The following is a 15,554-nucleotide window of genomic DNA, read 5'->3' on the forward strand; positions in this document are numbered from 1 at the left end:
ACCATGTACCATGCTTAGTTATCACGTTACGGGGTAACATATGTCACATGTCTTAGAATCCAATGGACGTTGACCTTGTTTGACCTTTACTTTGGAACCAAAGCATTCAACACAGTCAAAACTATTCCATTTATTAATCTTATTAGCTCAACCAGTAATTTGCAGAACTTTTTACCAAAATTGGAGCAACTTTAACTTTTGACTCCTGTACAAACTGAAATTGACCTTTGTCACCATTCTTGCTGATTTTATCCTATAACTCCATAACATTCAGTCAGAGATAGTCCAAACTATACCTTTTTGGAATCTTTATGATAGACCAGTATTGTGGTGTAGTTTTCAATTTGATTGGAGCATTTTTAAATTTTGATCCCTGTGTAATTCTTCTGGCTGTCTATTGAAAATTCAAGTGGCCAGTCAGTTTTTTTCAAAAGAGTAATGTCTAAAGAGTATTTGTGCCAAATTTAATGCTTGTATCACCATTTGAAGGATTGTTTCAGTTATCTGCTGCACTATTAATGCTTCTTATGCCATGTTGCCGAAACCGCTGCAGCTGCATGATAAAATACCTGATGGACAAAGTGCAATTTGTTTTGTGTGTCACAACACAAGATTATTCGAGTTGAAGTGTTGGAAACACTTAAAATATATGCACTGTAAATTTACAGAGCTTACAGAAAACTTACAGATTCATTTCTCAAACATTGCATGCATAGATTCATACTCCAGTACTCACATTAAGTTCAGAATTGCGGCATAAAACTATGTGACCCAATCGCTAAAACAGGTATTGTAGTGTTTCAACATATAAAAATCTGTGAGTAGCATTAAATACATACATCGTATAGAGTGCGTTATGATAAAGTAGTCGTGGCGTTTTCATGTAACTGTCAGTATTCGCTGAGGAGAGGTTTCTTTAATACTGCTGCTAGTATGTACTGTAAGTAAGCTCTCATGTTATTAAACTACAGGTGGGGGAAGGCGGGTGGTTGTGGGTGGTGTTTGGTGAAAGTTTTTTTTTTATTGGACTGGGAGGTGAAAGGGTGCAGCCATCTTCAAACAGCAGTGAGGGGCGAGGTGGCAAACTCTGGGTTGAGGAAGGAGAAGCCGTGGAAATCTTCCTGGTTGATGGCGGCAAGGACGTCCGGGTCAGAGGGAGTGAGCGCTGATGGTGCAGCTGTGAAGAACTTGTCGAAGTTTTCACCTTTTCTTCCACCCTGTAGGATGTGAGGAGCAAATACAAACACACGTGATGAAGCACATTTGGCGTTCATGTGTGTGGTACGTATCCACAAAAAGAAACAACAATGAAATAATAAAATACAGCCCCTTCTGTATTGCTCCTCCCCATCCTCTCATTTTCTTCTTATTTCATGTCACACCGACAGACTGTGTGATGACATGGATCACATTTGGCTAATGGGCCTGACCTTTAACCCCCAGTAGTTTTAGCACACTCAACGCTCCCCTCACCGTTGGCTAACATTACTGCAAACTAGGATGTAGTAGGTTAATGATGACATGTCTGCATATGGGAGGAGCAGGATGGACCACGAGGTCAGGGGGTCGTATCTGTTTAGAACGGGCTGTCTGTTCTAAAGAGATGAAAGGAGTAGAAGGAGGCAGGGATGGGAGCTTTTGAACAGAGGACTGGTGAAGAGTGGAGGAAATGTGAGAAATGAGCAATGCAGCAGGGACTGTAGGGCTGAGAGAAAGAAGAAGAATGAAAAAGAGGAAATTCAATAAAAAGAGATAGAATAATAGAAAAAGAGAAGAGGTAAGGAAAAAGAAAGAAAGAATAACTGAAAGAGAGAGAAACGAAAGAAAGAAAGAAAGATGAGAGATAGAGGGAATGAGAAAAAGAAAAAGAAAGAATAATAGAAAAATAAACACAGAAAGAAAGAAAGATAGATAAGAGAGGGAATGAGAAAAAGAAAGAATAATAGAAAAATTAACACAAAGAAAGAAAGCAAAAAATATAGGGAATGAGAAAAAAGAAAAAGAAAGAATAATAGAAAAATAAACACAAAGAAAGAAAGAAAGAAAGAAAGAAAGAAAGAAAAAAGAAAGAAAGAAAGAAATAGAGGGAATGAGAAAAAAGAAAGAAAGAATAATAGAAAAATAAACACAAAGAAAGAAAGAAAGAAAGAAAGAAAGAAAGAAAGAAAAAGAAAGATAAGAGATAGAGGGAATGAGAAAAAAGAAAAAGAAAGAAAGAATAATAGAAAAATGAACACAAAGAAAGAAAGAAAGATAAGAGATAGAGGGAATGAGAAAAAAGAAAAAGAAAGAAAGAATAATAGAAAAATGAACACAAAGAAAGAAAGAAAGAAAGAAAGAAAGAAAGAAAGAAAGAAAGAAAGAAAGAAAGAAAGAAAGAAAGACAGCATTTCCATGTGTTTAACTGACAGTTCTGGGTTTGAAGGGTGGCTGGATCTCCAGTCTCTCCAGGCGGTCCCAGTCAATCCAGCGGAAGAATGGATGCTCCCTGATGTCTCGCTCCGCATCCTCTCCTCCACCCAGACGCTTGGCCGGGTGTTTCGTTAGCAGCTTGAATTAACAAAAAACATAAACAAACATTAAAAGTTGCATGAATTCTTTTCATGTCTTCCTTTTGTTCATTAAGCCACATGCAGTGTGCATTGCATGATGATTTAGGATATTACAGGTTTTTTTGAACTATTTCATTTATTTATTTATTTTTGCTTTGGGCTGCTCCTAGTTGCTCAGGTTTGTCATAACCGACTCTGCAGAGATCTGCATTGTGATTTGTCACAGGTTTTACACCGGATGTCCTTCCTGAAATTACTCCAGTTGTATACAAACGGGTGCAGCTCCTGGTGTTCCTAATGGGTTCTCCAGACAAATACGTATCAGGACCTACAGTACTTTGCGTAACCTTTGATGGGATCAGGTGTGTACAGAGCAGCATGACAGCTTTGATCAGCATAGCAGCGTAAGGTTATTGTTTTCCATTCGTCATATTTTACAGTATATGCCCTTTAGGAAAACATGAGTGAGAAGAAAATGAATGTGGACTTACTCCTTTGCAGATAGCGACAGCTTCGCGAGAGAGACTTTTCGGGTATGAGACGCTCTGCTCCATGATACACTGAAACAACTCCTCCTCATCAATACCGTCAAATGGTGGCTGGAGGAAACGAGAGAGAGGGAGTAGAGAGCGTAACCATAGAGACCTCTGGATAAATTAAAAGCAACTTCATTGAAAAGAACTAAAATTCTTGAAAGACTTTTGAAGTGATTACAAAGGACCGGAGGCTTAAGTGTCTGTGCACACAGGAACATGAGGAGGATGAATGCCGAATGGTACCTGTCCTGCCAGCATTTCATACAGAAGTACTCCGTAAGACCACCAGTCCACCGCTTTATTGTACGACTGATACGCCACAATCTGAAAAAGGAGAAAGAGAGCAACGATAACAGGGAAGAACAGCAGTATAAAGATATGAAAGGGAAAAGGAGAAACTCTGCAAAGGCACAGCTCTAACAGTCAGATGATAAGCAGCTATCGGAGTCAGAGGCAGGCAGAGCGAGAAGCGGGGGGGGGGGGGGGGGGGTGTGCAGCATTAGGGAGGGGGAAATATGAACGAGCTCAGAAATAATGCACACTGGTTTTGTGTGTTTTTTCACTATCTGTGCATGTGCCTGAGTTTATTTGTTTCTCCTCAGTGTGTGTGTGTGTGTGTGTGTGTGTGTGTGTGTGTGTGTGTGTGTGTGTGTGTGAGCATGAAGCACAAGGGAACAAATCCCAGTCTCTGGGGAAATATATTGTATATCTGCTCCAAAATGGATGATGCAGGCAAATCAATGGGTGTTTACATAAGAGTCAGTATCCAGGCGTTCATCCGCAAGGTTTACAAAATCAAAACAAGAAAAAGAACGAGATCGTGAGTACAAGCGGCCGAGATGAGTTTCCTCCGCAGGGTGGCTGGGCGCTCCCTTAGAGATAGGGTGAGGAGCTCGGTCATTCGGGAGGAGCTCGGAGTCGAGCCGCTGCTCCTCCATGTCGAAAGGAGTCAGTTGAGGTGGCTCGGGCATCTTTTCCGGATGGCCCCTGGACGCCTCGCTGGAGAGGTGTTCCGGGCACGTCCCATTGGGGGGAGGCCCTGGGGAAGACCCAGGACACGCTGGAGGGACTAAATCTCTCGGCTGGCTTGGGAACGCCTTGGGGTTCCCCCGGAGGAGCTGGGGGAGGTGTGTGTGGATCGGGAGGTCTGGGCAGCTTTGCTTGAGCTGCTGCTCCCGCGACCCAACTCCGGATAAAGCGGAAGAAAATGGATGGATGGATGGATATTTGTGATGCATATCTGATATGACGCCACATCCCATCATGCAGTATTTACAGAATCTCATCCTCTTGAAACTGCAGAAACCAGAACTATACATGAGGCGGACCTCCCGGGAATCTGCTCAGGAGTCTGACTGTGCATCCTCTGTGCTGTCATGGCATACTATTACATGCATCTGGTCTATGGGTTTTGGAGGGCTGAGGCTCCTTGGAGCAGCCAGGTTCCCTGTTTGTGTTGCCTATGGGCCTCTGGGTGTGGCTATTGTGTGCTCCTCAGTGCACCTAGGGCAGTAGCTCACTGTCTGGGCATTGGCTGTTGATGGGGTATTGCTTGATTTTTCTGCTGTTGTCTGGTGATCCCTGAGGGCCAGGGGCTTGAGCGTTGGTTGGTTAATAGCTGTGTGAGTGCCTTGCTTCTGGGGCTGATACCCTCTCTGGACAGTGTGGGCCATTCTCTGGATGGATGGTGGACTTGATGGTGTGGGTGTGTGTGGGGCCAATGGCTGGGGGATGTTTTCCTGTTGGTTCAGTGGTGCAGCTTCTGCCTCAGGTGGTGCAATTTTGCTAAGGGGTTCCTTCATCCCTGTAGATGGTTTCAGATGGCACATTAGCTTGCTCTTTCTGTCTGACGCCCTGCTTGCTGTCAGGACTGGTAGCCTGTTTTCTATATGGTGGGCTTAAGGACAGGTCTGCTCCTGCATACAGGATGGTTGGGTGTGCTTCTTCTGCAGCTGTGAGTCAACGCCTGCAGTTTGAGGACAGTGTGGTTCTGATAACTCTTCACAGTTATCTACTTTATCACACATCTCATGACAGTAGATCTCTGCATGTGGATGGAATATATACAGGAGGGGAAAGAGTGCCACAAAATCACCTAAAAATTATGGACACAAGGTCTATGACGGACAGTTACACTTGCTAAGGCCATGTTCTTATAGCACAAGCACACACCAGCACTAATTGAATCATGTGAAGTTAATTACTCAAAAATTCTGACAAGGTCACAGAGGACTGACGAGCTGAGAGGAGTGGCAGCAGAGCGACACACCGTCTCACGATGGTGGAAAACAGGTCAAGTAAAGAAGGATGTAGGGTAATAAGAGGCGATGTGGGAAAATGAGTCTAAGGAGGAGTCACAGGAGTTTAAGGAGGTTCAGCTGTGAGATGAAACAGAGGGCAGTGTACCTCAGGGGCGATGTAGTCCGGGGTTCCACAGAAGGTGCGAGTGGTGTCACCCTCAAACATGCCCTCTCTGCACATCCCAAAGTCAGCGATCTTTATGTGACCCTCACTGTCAAGGAGCACATTGTCCAGCTTTAGATCCCTGAGAAGGGAGGAAAAACAAACATCACAAGCTTAAGGACCTTGTTGATCTTTAGCAACATGTTTCATCTTACAGTGTGTGTGTGTGTGTGTGTGTGTGTGTGTGTGTGTGTGTGCGTGCGCCAAACCAGGCTGAACAAGCAGCTCACTTCTTTACCTGTAAATGATGCCTTTACTGTGCAGGAAGAAGAGACCAACTGCTACCTCCGCTGCATAAAACCTGCAGGGAGCCGGAGGAAAACAGACAGATGAGGAGAAGAACTCACTACTGAGAACTTTATCTTTCAGAAAGTTGTCCAACCTAATTCAAAACAGGATGATGACAAGAAGAGAGGAAAGAGGGATTGGACCCTGAGAGGGTGATGAAAGCCAGAGAAACTACATAGATGAAAGGCAGTAAGATGAATAAAGAGAACTAGAAGTTAGCAACAGAGTAACATTGCTTTTGGATGATTGATCAAAGATCATTGATTATGTATTACAAATCTCAGAAACCTACCCCGGAGGAGGGAACTGTGGATGAAAAGATTAGTGGGAGGAGACAGTAAGGAAAAATGGAAATGGGCTGCTACTTGATGACTTTCTGAGTTGCCAGGTATAATAATGAGATGAGCGTGTGTGTGCACATTAATGGTGCAAAAAAGGAGATGTGTAGATTAAAAGAGATGAGGTTACTACATACGCTGCATGAGGCTCTTTGAACTTGCCAACGATTTGAATATGAAACATCAGGTCTCCTCCATTGACATATTCCATCACATAATACAGACGATCCTGCAGAAACACAACACACACACACGCATTCACAGCACATGATCGGCTCTTGTGCAAACTGAATCCCACCCCCCACCCCCCCAGGACCAAAGATCCTGTTAAAGAAAACAAGTTAATTATTGCATTTCAGAATTAATTGAAATTGACAGCCAGCCCAGACTGAAACAATTCCTCGGAGGATTATGCAGCAAAATGCCAGGTTACGGAGGGTTTAATTGAAGTTATGTGCTGCACATGCCAAGCGCCAGCCTTTGTCTTTTAAAATTCAATAATTCTTGACATTAATTTTCTTTGGTTGCGTATGTAACCTTGGAGGTTAAAATGATTGCTGCGAGGAAAGCATTGGTACAAACAAAAACAGGAGCAGCCATGTGGTTTTTTTTTAACTCTGAAATCATTTGATTCTATTATTTTGTACAAGCTGGTCTGAATCATACATCATAAGATTAGCAAATTGTTTGTCCAGAAGAAACATTTACATTTACACATCTTCACTCAGGAGAGTGAGAGAGTTTGTGAAAGCATGCTACAGGTTAGATATGTTAAGAAACATCGGGCTCTGGTAATTTGATCTTGGTGTGAGATGTTGATCACTATCCAATCCTAACCAAAATCAGATCACTTCTTCCATCTATAGAACCAATCTACCTACCAAGGCTGATTAAAATTTGTTTTTGGCTTTCTTAAAATATCTTGCTAAAATACATACAAAATTACAGTAGTTATATAGAGGCCAAGGTAATTACAAGAGTGTACGTGTCTGGCAGCATCATCAATTACCTCACAAAATAAAAGTTCCTGGCTAATGAAAAAAAGTGACCACATTCATGACAATATAGACAAGCAAACTGCAACATTAATATATTAATTTGTGACTTTTATTTTATATCTATTTATGTTTGGGAAGAACGTATGAACTCATACAGTGCATGGGCAGAGGTGCAAAAACCTTTCCAGAGAACAAACACAAGTCTTTAGGGTCTCGGTGCTTCCTGTCTAACTGTAGGGCTGCAAAACTTGGACACTAAATACGAGGCTCTTGCATGCGTCATGCCTGTGTGAGTTTTGCATGATGTGCAGTATGTTTCAGGCATGAGGCGTCATCTGAGTGTTCTTTTTTTGAGGTGATATTACATTTTAGTTTGGGCTTTTGTGTGTGTATGTCTGCACATTTTTTTTTCCTTCTGTCACCACACTGTGAAGATGTGAGGAGCAAGAAGAGAGTCATCACTGCTCTCATTGTGTAAGCTTACAGGGGGAGGTGTATATATGTAGTGTGAAAATTCACAGACGTAACAAATCACATTCGTAATCTGATCTAAGGATTCAGCGTTCTCACAAAAATGGATTTATAAGAATGCAATTTGAATTGCATTTCAAACAACCTATGAATGAGGCTTGAAAATAATTTGGAAAGAAATAATTTCATGTGACTTTTGACTATCCTGACTTACAGCATGGAAACAGACTCAAATTGGATATGCACATGAAGCAGATTTTTACTGGCAGCCTGAACAAGGCCTAACCAGTAACCTAAATTGATGACTGGATGTCTTTGGCATAACTTCTCTTCAGAGGATCAGTGGCTACTGCTGGAATGACTTTGTGTCACATAAAAGATTATTTCATGAAACTTGGATCAGGAATACTACATGCTTTCCTGGGTAAGATCCAATGCATGGGTGCCTGAGTGGCCATGGGGATGCCCACATATCATCTGGTTGTGGCAAATAGATATCAACTTTTGGGATGGACCAGATTTTAAAGTGAAAAATGTTTGGGTAATCCTCAACCCCACACTGTCCGTTTTCCTACATATGTAGAAAACTCACTAGGAATGCTTTCTTCTATCTCCATAATATTCAGAAGATTTGCCCTATCTCATCTATGGCACATGCAGATACTCTGATCCATGCCTTTCTCTCTTCTAGATAGGATTACTGCAAAGTCCCATCCTGTGGCTTACCACAGTCTAACATCAGAGGTCTCTAACTGGTCCAAAATGCTGCTTCTAGCAGTACTTTGACTAGAAGCAGAAAGCTTGACCATATTACCCCAATCTTGGCCACCATTCACTGGCTTCCTGTTCATGCAAGGTCTGATTTTGAGGTTTTGTTACAAAATCCTTCACGGACTAGCGCTTTCCTATCTAGCTGACCTAACTAAACCTTATGTACCGGCCTGCTTCCTGCGTTGTCAGGATGCAGGATTATTATATGTCCCTAAGGTTAAAAAGATGTCAGCAGGCCACAGAGCTTTCTCTTATCGTGTGCCTGTTCTGTGGAACAATCTGCCTGCTGAGATAAAACAGTCATTCTCTAGAGTCATTCAAGTTCAGATTAAAGACTCATCTGTCTCTCCTTTCATATGGCGAGCATACTTGTGTAGTATCAAGCCACTTTTCCTCTCCTTTTAAAATGTGGTGTTAACAATGGAGCAGGTCTCAGCCTCATTATATCTAAATTCTGGGTCTGTTAGTAAAGCAAGGGGCTAGCTGCTGGTGACCATATTTGTAACTGTTGTGCTTCTCTGTTGGTTTACTGCTGGGAACTAGTGCTTTAGGTGTTGTTAGTTCCAGCCAACCGATTATGCTCTCTTTCTCTCTGCTCGAGGTGCTGCCACTGGACAACCACTCACTCACCCATGACAAACTTTCAAAAGCATAATACTGACCAATAAAATTTAACATGGACCTTTTTGGACCTTTTAGAATCAAATCTTTTCTGGACTTTGTTTTGCATGTGGAGGATGTTTAATCAATCAATCAATTAAATTTTATTTCAGACACTATTGGTCCATATAAAAATTAAAAATTATAAAATAAAATATATTTAAAAAAAAAAAAAGTTTAGTCTGCTTAGTCTGCTCTTTGTTCATTTGCACTTTTTCATGCTCTCTGTTCCTGGAAAAAATGGCCTAAGCAGTGGATCACCCCTCTGAGTCTGGTCTGCTTGAGGTTTTGCCCTTAAAATAAATAAATAAAAAATAAATAAAAACACCAGAGGGAGTTTTTCTTTGCTATTGTCACCTATGTACATGATCAGGAGGGTTGGTAAGGTTAGACCTGAACCATGTGAAGAGCCTTGAGTTGACTTTGTTGTGATGTGTTGTTATGTAAATTGAATTGAATTGAGTTTCATGCCTGGAAGGATGCCACTCATGACCATGGGTGGCTCTGTAGTGTGATGGATGCACCACACCAGCATTTGTTCACAGATCTGTTGTAGAAATGTTCACTAATTGAAGAATTGCTTGGTTTTTATGGGTGTTCCCCAGTGAAGCCACTGCACAAGATGTACAACAGCTGTGTGATGAATTCTGGCCTGTTGCAGTCTTCACTGAGGGCTTCCTTTGACAGGATAAAAAAATGGACCTTTCCCTTTAGAGAAAACCAAAAGAAAAAAAAATGTTGATACTAGTATTCCTGTTCGATGTGCTATTCCTCAGTAAACACTCTGCAGTCAATGCCAAAAATTTGAAACTTTGACGTTCTGTTTCTCAGTAAACATAACACTATTGCGTATCCATGCATGGAGTTCTCCTCAACTGAAAAAGTGTCACATCCCCATCATTACAAACACACAGTGTACCTCAGTCTGGAAGGCACAGTAGAGTGATGTGAGGAAGTGAGGACGAGAGGGGAGAGCTAAGACCCTCCTCTCCACCAGGGCACTCTCTGTGTCTTCATCCTGGAATAGCACGTCTTTCTTCAGCACCTTGACTGCAAACAGATGCTCACTGCTTCGTTCTTCTGCCAGCAGAACCTATGCACAGAGAAGCTGTTTATCACCTTTGCAAAGAATTTTAGAAGAGCTCCTGCATTTCTGCAAACTCCTGGAGTTGTTTTTTCTTAAACCACACATGTATAACTGTCTAACATGAATAAATGCAAAGAATGAAGGGTACATTTGTAAAAAAAAGTTTTCAGGGTGTTACGCTATGAGTGACTAAAGGTTTTATAAAAGGTTCACATTTGGGGATTGTGTAGAGTCTTGTCTACTCAAGCATGACTCCAGAGTAGTCTACAATGAAAAATTCACAGATGTGTGACGCAAACAAGATTACATTTGGGTCTGAGATCTTGTTATGTAAAAAAGACAGTTTTTCAAATTCTAAGCAAAGATAAATAGAAGGGAAAGGATTAAAATGCAGATTTTGAATCAGATCCAAGTCACCAATAAAAACCATAGCACGCTGATCCTAAAAGCTGCTCAGTGTGTGTGTGTGTGTGTGTGTGTGTGTGTGTGTGTGTGTGCGCGCTCATACTGTGGGATGAGTTCAGCATTGGTGTTTTGCTGGAATATTAGTCAGAGGAAATATGTTCAGTAATCTGCAGTACTTCAGGATAACATATGTACCAAAGTTTGTTTGGAATAATAATACACCCAAGGAACGTGATAAGTGTGCATGCAAACCTAATAACAGGGTAAATCACAGAGTGCATACATCTGCCAAACCCCAACAGATCTCTGTTCATCTGTACTGTCTGAGTTTAGGTACAGGTACTGCTTTCCCAGAAAATATGGCAATCAATTGGAAACCTTATAATAAGAACGACCACCGACATGATTACCAGAATCTGCACTGCCACTTTGAACATGAAATCTTTGTCAAGATACTGCATACACAAGGTTTCAAAGATTCAGCCTCTTCACAGTTACAATTAGAGTCAAAACCTGACCAGTATCAAACTTGTCCAAGATGTGACTGAGGTGACCTTGTGCAAAAGGTTTGATTTGATTTGATCATTTATTTAGTCCCCATGGGGGCAATTCAGGTGCAGTCAGCAGTAAAAATTACATTACATTCATAAAACCACATCATGCAAATTCATAAAAAACATAAAAACATAAAAACACAGCAGAATAAATATACAAAACAAGAGCCCAGAAATAAGGTGCGAGTCAGTGTAGACTTAAGTGCAACAGTGAGTCCTTAGGTGTTATTTAGGAGAGCAACGGCTGTGGGAATAAAAGAGTTTTTTAGTCTGTTGGTTCTGCATCTGGGCATTACCAGGCATCTGCCCGAGGGCAGAAACTTAAATTGTGGGTGCAGAGGGTGTGCAGAATCGGCCATAATTTTCCTGGCTTTTGACACAACCCTTGTTTTAAAAAGGTCCATGATGTCTGTGCACTGAGTTCCCATAATTTTACCACATTCCTTGACAATATTACAAAGACGGTTGCGATTCTTAAGGTTCAATAGGTTAACCTTCATGAATCAAGGTTTCATCTTGATTCATGAAGTTGTTGTTGGGGAAAGTGTAGTGACACGGACCCACAACAGGGGGCGCAAATGAACGGTCAATAGATGAGCCAAAAGGTAACAATTTAATGTGAATGTGCACAACGATGATACAGACAATCACAGAATCTGACAGCAGTCAATACACCAAAGTGATGTGTGGGCAGGCTCGAGAATAGAAGACGTCTGTCCTGATAAGAGCCGGAACCACACGATTTCCACCGCCACAGAACCCGGAGAATACTGGAGCCGCCAAGTCCTGAATTCCCAGGTGATCACCGTCCCCGACTGTCGGATCTGGTACTGCTAGCGAGGAGCACAAACAGTGAGGAGCACGGCTCCTATCCCTGAGTCAGAGGCATCCACTTCAACCACGAACTGGCGGCTAGGGTCGGGCTGCACCAGAACTGGTGCAGACGAGAACCGGTGTTTCAACTCCTTGAACGCGGCTTCGCACTGATCCGACCAGGTGAAGGGGACTTTTGGAGAGGTCAGGGCTGTCAGGGGGCTAACTACCTGACTGTAGCCCTTAATGAACCTCCTGTAGAAATTTGCGAAGCTGAGGAACTGTTGCAGCTTCCTACGGCTTGTTGGTTGGGGCCAATCTCTCACCGCCGCAACCTTGGCCGGATCAGGGGCGACGGAGTTGGAGGAGATGATGAACCCCAGGAAGGACAAAGAGGTGCGGTGAAACTCACACTTCTCACCCTTCACAAACAGCCGGTTCTCCAACAACCGCTGCAGGACCTGACGTACATGCTGGACATGAGTCTCAGGGTCCGGGGAAAAGATGAGTATGTCATCCAGATATACGAAGATGAATCGGTGCAGGAAGTCCCGCAAGACGTCATTAGCCAAAGCTTGGAACGTCGCGGGGGCGTTAGTGAGGCCGAACGGCATGACCAGGTACTCAAAATGACCTAATGGGGTGTTGAATGCCGTCTTCCATTCGTCTCCCTTCCAGATCCGAACCAGGTGGTACGCATTCCTGAGGTCCAGTTTGGTGAAAATTTGGGCTCCATGCAGGGGCGTGAACACTGAATCCTACAGGAGTAAAGGGTATCGATTACGAACCGTTATGTCATTCAGCCCCCTGTAATCAATGCATGGACGGAGTCCGCCATCTTTCTTGCCCACAAAAAAGAAACCTGCACCAATCGGGCAGGTGGAATTCCGGATCAACCCGGCAGCTAATGAGTCCCGGATGTAGGTCTCCATTGATTCGTGCTCGGGACGTGAGAGATTGTACAGCCTGCTGGACGGGAACTCAATGCCCGGGACCAAATCAATGGCACAATCGTACGGATGGTGCGGGGGAAGGGTGAGCGCCAGATCCTTGCCGAAGACATCAGCAAGATCGTGGTACTCAACCGGCACCGCCGTCAGATTGGGAGGGACTTTAACCTCCTCATTAGCGTTTACACCGGGAGGAACTGAGGATCCTAAACAATTCCGGTGGCAGGTTTCGCTCCACTGAGCCGCAACCCCAGACGGCCAATCAATCCGGGGATTGTGTTTAATCATCCATGGGAAGCCCAAAATCACGCGGGAGGTAGAAGGAGTTACAAAAAACTCAATCTCCTCCCGGTGATTCCCAGACACTACCAGGGTTACAGGTAGTGTCTTGTGTGTAATAAAAGGGAGAAGAGTGCCATCTAGTGCTCGCACCTTCACTGGCGAAGAAAGCGCCACCAGAGGGAGCCCTACCTCCCTTGCCCATCTGCTATCCAGCAGATTCCCTTCTGACCCCGCGTCCACCAGTGCTGGGGCTTGAAGGGTTAAATCCCCACTCAGGATTGTAACTGGGAGTCATGTTGAAAGATGTGTATGACCCACGTGAATGTTTTGACCCCCCCTCAGCCCAGTCTCTAAGGGCGGGCGTTTGTGTTTTGACCGTTTGGGGCAGACTCTCTGCTGATGCTCACTCGAGCCGCAGACAAAGCACTCCCCGCGGATCAGCCTCCTCTGTCTGAATGTGGCCCTGCTCGTGTCCCTAGCATCATCAGCAGGGGGAGCTGTAGCCACACGGAGCGCTGTGGCTGTGGAGCGTGGGGAAGACGGCTCTCTTTCGGACCCGGGAGGAAGAGGGACGGCTTGTGCCTGACCACGCCCTTCGCCTCGCTCCCGTCGGCGTTCTTCTAACCGATTGTCCAATCGTATAACCAAATCGATAAGCTCAGCCAAATCCCGCGGTTCCTCCTTAGCCACCAGGTGCTCCTTCAGGACCGACGACAGTCCGTTTATGAAGGCGGCGCGGAGCGCAGTCATATTCCAGCCGGATCTCGCAGCCGTGATGCGGAAGTTGACTGCATATTCGGCTGCGTTCCGGCGCCCCTGTCTCATTGACAGCAGCACGGTAGACGCGGTTTCGCCTCTGTTGGGGTGATCAAAAACAGTTCTGAGCTCCCTCACAAACCAAGTATAAGAGGCAAGGAGCCGTGAACTTTGTTCCCAAAGCGCTGTAGCCCAAGCGTGTGCCTTACCTCGAAGCAAATTAATCACGTAAGCCACCTTACTGGCGTCAGACGCGTACATCACGGGACGCTGTGCAAAGACGAGCGAACACTGCATAAGAAAGTCCGTGCACGTCTCCACACAACCTCCGTACGGCTCTGGGGGGCTTATGTATGCTTCAGGGGATGGTGGGGGGGGGTCGTTGAATGACCAGTGGAATGTCTGTATTCGGCACTGGGTCGGCAGGAGGAGGAGCTGCAGCAGCGCCCTGAGCGCGCGCTTCCACCTGCGCAGTGAGAGCCTCCATCCTGCGATTAAGGATGATGTTTTCATCAGGTCCATCCGAGCGGTAAAGGCGGTGAGGATGTGCTGCAACTCACCAATCACGCCTCCAGCTGACGCCTGTGCACCCTGCTCTTCCATTGGCTGTCCAACAGATGGTTGACGCCCCTCGGGATCCATGACGTTGGCCGAGATATCCTGTTGGGGAAAGTGTAGTGACACGGACCCACAACAGGGGGCGCAAATGAACGGTCAATAGATGAGCCAAAAGGTAACAATTTAATGTTGTGAATGTGCACAACGATGATACAGACAATCACAGAATCTGACAGCAGTCAATACACCAAGGTGACGTGTGGGCAGGTTCGAGGATAGAAGACGTCTGTCCTGATAAGAGCCGGAACCACACGATTTCCACCGCCACAGAACCCGGAGAATACTGGAGCCGCCAAGTCCCGAATTCCCAGGTGATCACCGTCCCCGACTGTCGGATTTGGTACTGCTGGCGAGGAGCACAAACAGTGAGATGTGGGTGTGTGCACACACCCAGTAACAAAAACAGTCAGAAGGTGGAAAGTCACCTCCACCTCTAATCACACACACGTGCAGCTCCTGTCAACCACTTATCTGGTTGGGGGGTGAAGCGAAGCCATCGCTGATCACACCAAACGCCAATCCCACAGATAAGGAAACACTTACAGGAAAACGGCTGCAAAGAAGTTCAGACTGTTAGTCAATGTTTTCAGTTTAGCAGAGAATTACCTTCACAGGTAGATGATATCTCGGCAGCGAGGTGATGACATCCGGCTTTTATGGAGTGATGAAATGATGGGTGACAGCTGTCATGAGTTGATGTGTGGACAGCTGTCACTCCCGGTTGTGTCCGTGGCGGCAGCGCCCTCTCGTGCCTGAAGCCCGCACTTCAGGCAGGCGCCCTCTGGTGGTGGGCCAGCAGTACCTCCTCTTCTGGCGGCCCACACACAGTTGTCCATTCTATCACATGTACTATGTTTCAAACAAATCATATTCTTGTTGGTCACAATGTAAAAAATGCCCACCGGTGGGACTTGTCTGAAGTCTTAACCCACATGTACCAGGATGGACCAGGAGGCAGAGCTGTGGTCTTATACACCTCTCTGCGGCTTCTCTTCCCCCTGCCGTCCCCTCA

General features: G+C 44.7%; 1 protein-coding gene and 1 long non-coding RNA gene across 5 annotated transcripts in view; one reads left to right on the top strand and one right to left on the bottom strand.

Moving 5' to 3' along the window:
* The first annotated feature begins 548 nt into the window (after positions 1–548).
* On the top strand, positions 549–12,151 carry LOC117514250. The gene is made up of 3 exons (XR_004561842.1): positions 549–741; positions 7,314–7,316; positions 12,141–12,151. It is a non-coding gene; the product is annotated as an uncharacterized LOC117514250 (long non-coding RNA).
* Positions 1,022–15,554, bottom strand: part of prkcg (protein kinase C, gamma) — a 52,858-nt gene continuing 38,325 nt past the window's right edge. For all 4 annotated transcript variants that reach the window (XM_034174619.1, XM_034174618.1, XM_034174617.1 and 1 more), the window contains 8 exons: positions 9,997–10,170; positions 6,315–6,406; positions 5,790–5,852; positions 5,495–5,633; positions 3,332–3,412; positions 3,044–3,151; positions 2,410–2,550; positions 1,022–1,217 (listed from right to left, as the gene is read on the bottom strand). In XM_034174619.1, coding sequence (XP_034030510.1) covers positions 1,056–1,217; positions 2,410–2,550; positions 3,044–3,151; positions 3,332–3,412; positions 5,495–5,633; positions 5,790–5,852; positions 6,315–6,406; positions 9,997–10,170 — 960 coding nt within the window. In that variant the 3' untranslated portion in view covers positions 1,022–1,055. The remainder of the gene's footprint in view (positions 1,218–2,409; positions 2,551–3,043; positions 3,152–3,331; positions 3,413–5,494; positions 5,634–5,789; positions 5,853–6,314; positions 6,407–9,996; positions 10,171–15,554) is intronic.

Source organism: Thalassophryne amazonica, chromosome 7 (assembly GCF_902500255.1).
Source record: "Thalassophryne amazonica chromosome 7, fThaAma1.1, whole genome shotgun sequence".
Taxonomy (NCBI): domain Eukaryota; kingdom Metazoa; phylum Chordata; class Actinopteri; order Batrachoidiformes; family Batrachoididae; genus Thalassophryne; species Thalassophryne amazonica.